Raw genomic sequence first — 6,969 nt, forward strand, 5'->3', positions numbered from 1 at the left:
CCCTGCTCCTCCCACCCCCCACCCCCATCTGTCTTTTTTTTTATCAGCTCCTGCTTCTTTATCTTCTTCCTCTCTGTCTTCCTCCCTTTGATTCCTTTTATTTCTCCAGTCTCTCTTTCTCCCCTTACTGACTCATTTTTAGTGTGTATGCCCTCCCTTCCACCTCAGGTCTTACACTTGGACAGTCCCATCAACTCTTTCTCATCTGGAAGAGGACACCCCCATTGTAAGGCAGAACTGCACAGCCTTATAGATAACAAGAACACATTTATCCAAAGCCATAATCAGCTCTACTGGCTACTCATTTAATGTCCTGGAGCTCCTTATCTCTGTTTCAAAGGATTTATCTTAATCCCCAGTATAGTACTTCAGAAAGCAAGCAGGAAATCCTCAGTCTTCCTAGACTCAATAAATAAAGTGGAGAGCATGAAAACCCATGGCTGGGACCTCTCTTAAATAGCATTCAAATGTTAAACACCCCAACTAACATCTGCTAAGAAATACAGGAGGATCTATGGTGGGGTGATCCTGCACCCCACATCCCCTGTCAGCCAGAAGAGAGGAACATTCAAAGCTAATCAGAAGCTGCTTGCACTGAAAAGAATCCTATGTTTGTCTGGATTTATGGGCAGGAGATCGACCCAAAGTCAATTCTCTGCTGCTGTGCCTTTTAACTCTGGTTGCATGGAGACTGGGATCCTTCTCTCTCTCTCTCTCCCTTCCTCACTCTCTCTCTCTTTCCAGGGCGGAGTTACGGCCCCCAAAGGAGGGGGATCATTGTCTAACAGGGAAACACACAGAGCCATTTACTCAGAGAGAGAGAGAGAGAGAAAGAGAGAGCAGCAAGCTGCTTGCACAGGCTGAACTCACTCATCCCCCACCTGCTGGCTGCAAAGCTGGATCGGATCTCTGACTGAAGGAGAAGTACCGCTCCCTTTCCCACAGCTCTTCCACCCCTGCAACAGGACGATGAAAGAAGTTGCTGTGGAAATATTAGCGGGAGCTAGGCAGACTACCAGAGCAGGGAGGGCGGCAAGGCCAGGAGATGCCGGTTGCTCTTGAAGAAATTTTGGGCACTTTCTCCCTATTCTGTCTTCTTCCTGGTGATGGGACTTCGGGCCACAGAGGAAGGGCAAGCAGTCAGATGGACCGGTGAGTCAGTTTGCTAACACATGTATAAATACATTGCAACTAGAGGGATTATAGGTGATCTGTTATTCCAAAGATATCAAGGCTTCTGCCAGTGTCAGGGGAGAACAAACCTGCACTTTACTTTTTCATAAAGTGAAAAATGATAGTTCTGAGGTGCAGGATGTAAGAGAAAAAATAGTACTTCTCACTTCAACAAAGGCAGAATGAAAATCCCCCCATTGAGCTAGAATTAAAAAGCAAAAGCAGGTTCCCTGAGGAAGGTGCTTCTCAGATTGACATCTCTCTCCTAGTCAGCTTGGCTTTGAGGGCTTCAGGAAGAGATGATGGAAATGCAGCCAACTTGATTTAACTTTTGACAGCAAAATCCTGGGTCTGGGGGATCCCCACGATCCAGGGGAAGGGAATGTGGGAGAGGGAGTTTCCTATGGGAAGGGATGAGGAGGGAATTCCTCTTTCAGTGCAGTACTATTATTTTGAAGATTGATGGTGTGTGTGTGTGCACATGTGTGATTGTATGCGAGTGTGTGTGCATGTGTATGTGCGCGCATGTGTGTGCATGTATGTCTGCATATGTGTATGCATGTGTGTGCGTGTGTAGGGGACTCTCCCTTGCTATGTGAAGCTCTTTGTATTCTGGTGTCTGACTTTGTGACCTCTGCTGCTCTCTCTGAAGGGCTGGGGATTCATAGACTCAGTAATAGGGAGACCAGGGAGGACTGAGTGGTCCATTGGGACTATCTCACCCAGCAACCAACCCAGCTCTGTATGGGTCTAGTACTAACAGGAGGAAGTCTCCCCCCAATCAAGTTCTTCACCTAACTGAGGGGAGGGGGGTGTTTCCATTTTAATTCATACTATTTCATGAATAAAAACAGAGTTCTCTTGCTAAACACAGTGATTTGGGGACCTCAGCCTCCCTAGGTCTACACCAGGGGTGGGAAAACATTTTATAACTGGGGCACATTACTGGTTTTCATTTGTAAAAGAAGTTGGGGGTGGGGGTGGGGGGGAATTTCCCTTGGAACTCTCTCCCTCTCATTCACACAGGCCTTCACCTCTCCCTCTCTCATTCTTCTCTCTCTCGGGCAGGGGAGGAGTGGAGCCCTCTTAAAGCATTTTCCCTTTCTTTTTCTCTCATTCACACATGCTCCCTCCCTCTCTTACTCACACATGCTCCCTCTCTCACGCACACAAGCTCTCTCCCTCTCTCTCATGCATACACATGCTCTCTCTTACACTCTCACTCATTTTCACTCACATTTTCAGCTGCCCCAGGGGTCTCCATTCCTCTTTGGCTGCCAGAGGGATGGGCTCCACCAGTAGCCCCAAGGTCTCCCTTTCTCTCAACTGACATCTTCAACAGATGACATGCGCAATGGCAGGACCTATGGGGATGACACTGGTTCCTAGCACCAGTGGGCCAGACACAAAAGAGCAGCAGCATGAGGTGATGGGCCACCTCTGCACCAGGGGCTGCAGTTTGCCCAACTCCATTCTAAACTGTTTTCCATGAATGAACCCCTCCCTCTCTCCTCATTTACAAGGAACCCTTTGGGATGTTTAAGTTTTCATGAGTGATGGTGGCTTCTACAAAATATCAAAGCAATTTACTAATCAAATACAAACCAATGCAGATATAATGTGCAAAGGCTCCCTGCTAGCAGATCACAGAGGGAGACTTTATTTATTTATTTATTCATTCATTATGAATTATTGCTTATTCTTTTTATTATTGCTGCCATTATTACTTATCTGCAGAACATGCCAAGACAGACACCAGATTGTTTTACTGTCCCAGTCTTTTCCTTATGGTGTGGATATGGCCCAGAAAAGGCTTTCACAATAGTTAGTAAATCATGGTAATGTGAGGACCTGTTCCTTGGCTTCTTAGCTCAGAGCTGGTTATGCCCCTTCGTCCAGTGCTTTTCTTCTATTCCCCTCTTCCCCCAACTCTCTCTCCCTCTCCTCTCCCCTTTTTCCGAATCTACAGGTCTAGCTCTAGTAATCTATTATCTAGATTTATTATTCATTGACTATATATTGGGGTTTCTAATTTGTGCCCTAATTAGCCCTATGTTTTGCTGATGTGTGAATGCATTTCTTAGCTTGACTTCAGCTCAAAGTTCTTCCTAATCCTAAATAGATCAGTCAGATAAGTCTACCAGGCTTGTTGCCCCTTTTCTCAGAGAGAGAAACATTGGGCCACAGGCTTTGCACCTGTGCTCCCCGGATCTTTCATTTGCATTCATTCCAAAAGCCACAAGAGAGCCATTTACAGGGCCCCCATGGCAAAGGGAGGCAGAAGGACTCTGCCCAGTGCTGAATAGAAGATTTTGGCACCCAGAGTGCCACGGTGTTGCCCCTTTGAAACTGTGCCGGCACATGGCCATAAAGCAAGCAGCAGTAGGTTCCTCTTTGGCCTGGATATTTGGCGCCATTATAATTTGGTGTCCTGGGCAGTTGCATGTACCTAAATCCGGTCTTGACTCTGCCCATGTCAAAGGGATTTGGTATCATTCATTTTCTTTCTCTCCTTTCTTTCTCTAGCACAGCTTAATGGGAAAACTGATACAGTGAAGATTTTTTTTTTTTAAATAAAAAGGATTTTATTTTAAGTACTTTTCAGTTTATTCATTCAATTCCCAGGGAAGACACGAATGACAGGACAGCTTCAATAGTGCTTGAGGACCCTGTAGTGTAAAGTCTGCTTGCAGGACCCTTCAAACATAGGAAAAGGAGTTACATTCAAAGTTCATATACTGTACCATTGTGTGTGTGTTTAAAGTTTTAATTTCTACTCTTGAATTTTCCCCTAGTCTCTGCAGCACAGCTAAACTGCTGTTAATAACACTGACTAATTAACTCATTAATCTTAATACCATGGTGTGTCTGCCTAAGAGAGGCCAAAACCTCCGAAGGTATTATTTTATATGACTATGGAGAAAATATGATAATTTCAACCAGTTCATTTTTCAAAAGAAAATTAACTAAAGAAAATGCAATTAAGAGTCTTTGATGTGTGTGAACGTCATTGAGGGGGAAAGCAAGAGAAAACCTCTGGTTTTGGGAATATAATTATGTTTTTCTCGTTACATACATTGCTCAAAGGGAATTAGTAGAAAATCAGTTTCAGTAGTTAGATATCCATACTTCTAAACATTATATCTGCCACTGTAAGGAAGTGTGTGTGTAGCTTGGGTTGCTGAGCCTGCTCCGTCATGCCACTTTCCACCACTGGAAAATATTTTTCCTTTCTTTATAGGGTGATTGTGAATCTGGGATCAAACCCAGAGACTGCATAAAAGTGAGAGGGATCCCTGAAGACCATATGATTATGCAGATTTCCCAACATGCCATTCCTGGACTGGTTCTTCCGCCACTCGGTTGTGATGTGGCTATTCCTTCAAAGCTTTGTTCTGATGACATTCTGCTTTCACTCAGCCACCACTTTCCCAAAGGGCTGCTACCAAGCAGAAGAAGATGGCTACAGGACCTTCAGGTGCAGCAATGCCCAACTGACAGAAGTTCCCAAGGACATTCCTAATGATACCAAAAAACTCTATCTAGACTTTAATCAGATCAAATTCATCCCCAGTGATGCCTTTCAGAATCTGCCTGTCTTAATGGAACTAGATCTTTCCCACAATGCCATCAGTAGGCTAGAGACTGGAGCTTTCCGGGGTGTGTCAGAACACTTGTATTCCTTGGATTTGTCTTCAAATAAGCTGGTGTCAGTCAACAAAGATGTCTTCATCAACCTGAAGGCCAAGACCAACCTGTCCAGCAACCCTTGGCTCTGTGATTGCATGTTTCAGGAGTTGATGCAGTTGGTTGAACTGGACCCAGGATCATCCAGTGGCATCTTGTGTGACATGTCTATTCAGGAGGAACATGTGGGCAAGCCTTTCTTCCAGGCAATGAAGGATGTGGACTTTTGCAATGTTTACAAAAAGACAACAGACATAGCCATGTTGGTTACCATGTTTGGCTGGTTCACCATGGTGATATCCTACTTGGTCTATTATGTCCGCCAGAACCAAGAAGATGCTCGGCGGCATCTTGAGTACCTCAAATCCTTGCCCAGCAAGCAGAGGAAGTCGGAGGAATCCTCCACCATCAGCACTGTGGTGTAATGGGAATCCGAATCCCTGTCTTATCAGCAAAAGAACTACAATACCATCCCATCTTGTACAACTGCTTCAAGTTTTTCTTTAGAGATTGACACCTCCCTAGTTTTTCACCATAAAAAATTAGCTTTTTAATTTTTTTTACACTAAAGTTATTTTGTTTTCTATCCATAGTCAAACCATTGTGCTTTTTCCCTTTTTGTGAAATACCAATTATATAGATAAATTTAACAATAGCTGCCAGGAAGGCAGGGAAGGAGAAAGCAGTCTGCAGCGTAGACTGGGCATTGGCCTTCTGCCCACCTCCTGGGTGCTTCTTGCACTCTGCAGTAGTAGTACAAGCAATATTTGTATTATCTGAAAAAGTTGCAGTACTGTGATTTGTATAAAAATAGGTTTGGTCTAAGGAAGCTGGAAGAGGAGAAGTGGAATCCTACAGAATACAAAGCTAACTGGAGAAGGAAGACAGGAAGGGAATAAAAGGATTTTTTTCAGTTTGGAAAATTTGTTGGGAGAAGCCTGGTTATTAGCAAAATAAAAAGAGACCAAATGAAGCTGAGTGTTAGAGACTGATAGTGACTAATCAGGCTTGCTCCCTCTTCTCTGTTCTAGCCCCCAATAATTTGGAACAAAGCTTAGCCCTGAGTTAAAGATCTTTTCCCCTTTTTTTTAAACAAAGAACATATGACACCAGGCAAACAAAAATGTTCCATTCTTTTTTCTTGTCGATCTGAAAGATGTTTTTAGATTGTAAGTGTAATAGGAACACACTGTTCTAGCCTGGACCAACCATTTGAGCTCTGCAGGTGCCCCTTCCTCTTCCCAGTTAGAGTCAATTGGAATTCTTCATCTACTCAGTACATTTCATTTATCGTGAGACAGCTTTTTTTTTTAACTGGAAAACACTTGCCTTAAAGAGTTATTATGAGAAAAATTAATAAAGCCAATGTTTTCTTTCAAAAAATATGATCTGTATTTTTCATTTTTAAAAATGCATCACCTGTGCTTCATGTTTCTTTATTGCACACTGTATATAACTTCCTGTTGTGATGTTCTGCCTAGACCAGAAGGGAAGAAGCTGGGACAGTCTCAAGAGATATACTCACACAAGTTTGAATTTAATGGCAATACATATCAGCTGCGGTGAGCAGAAGCACAAACACATTCATTATAGTGTGTGTATTTTCAGGCACACCATCACCAAGTCCACATTTTTTCCTACAGAAAAATGCAGTGGTCTATGGAACAAACATTCATAGGAGTATTATCACTGTAAGATAAGAACATAAGAAGTTGCCATACTGGATCAGACCAAGGGTCCATCAAGCCCAGCATCCTGTTTCCAACAATGGCCAATCCAGGCTACAGGTACCTGGCAAGTACCCAAACATCAAGGAGATCCCATGCTGATAATAGCAGTGGCTATTCTCTAAGACAACTTGATTAATAGCAGTTAATGGACTTCTCCTCCAGGTACTTATCCAAACCTTTGTTAAACCCAGCTACACTATCTGTCCTAACCATATCCTCTGACAACAAATTCCAGAGCTTAATTGTGCATTGAGGGAAAAAGAATTTTCTCCAATTTGTTTTAAATGTGCTACTTGCTAACTTCATGGAGTGCCTCCTAGTCCTTCTATTATCCGAAAGAGTAAATAACCGATTCACATTTACCCGTTCTAGACCTCTC

At 43.3% G+C, this 6,969-nt stretch overlaps 1 protein-coding gene across 1 annotated transcript; it reads left to right on the plus strand.

Annotated features, from left to right (window-relative positions):
• The first annotated feature begins 807 nt into the window (after window positions 1–807).
• On the plus strand, window positions 808–6,217 carry LRRC3C (leucine rich repeat containing 3C). Its single transcript, XM_029573198.1, has 2 exons — window positions 808–1,152; window positions 4,415–6,217. The coding sequence occupies exon 2, from the start codon at window positions 4,503–4,505 to the stop codon at window positions 5,283–5,285; it is 783 nt and encodes a 260-aa protein (XP_029429058.1). The 5' UTR covers window positions 808–1,152; window positions 4,415–4,502; the 3' UTR covers window positions 5,286–6,217.
• Window positions 6,218–6,969: the final 752 nt, after the last annotated feature.

This window comes from Rhinatrema bivittatum, chromosome 12 (genome assembly GCF_901001135.1).
Source record: "Rhinatrema bivittatum chromosome 12, aRhiBiv1.1, whole genome shotgun sequence".
Classification (NCBI taxonomy): Eukaryota; Metazoa; Chordata; class Amphibia; order Gymnophiona; family Rhinatrematidae; genus Rhinatrema; species Rhinatrema bivittatum.

Coding starts and splice junctions, on each gene's coding strand:
- LRRC3C (XM_029573198.1), top strand. CDS start 4,503: ATGCCATTCCTGGACTGGTTCTTCCGCCACTCGGTTGTGATGTGGCTA.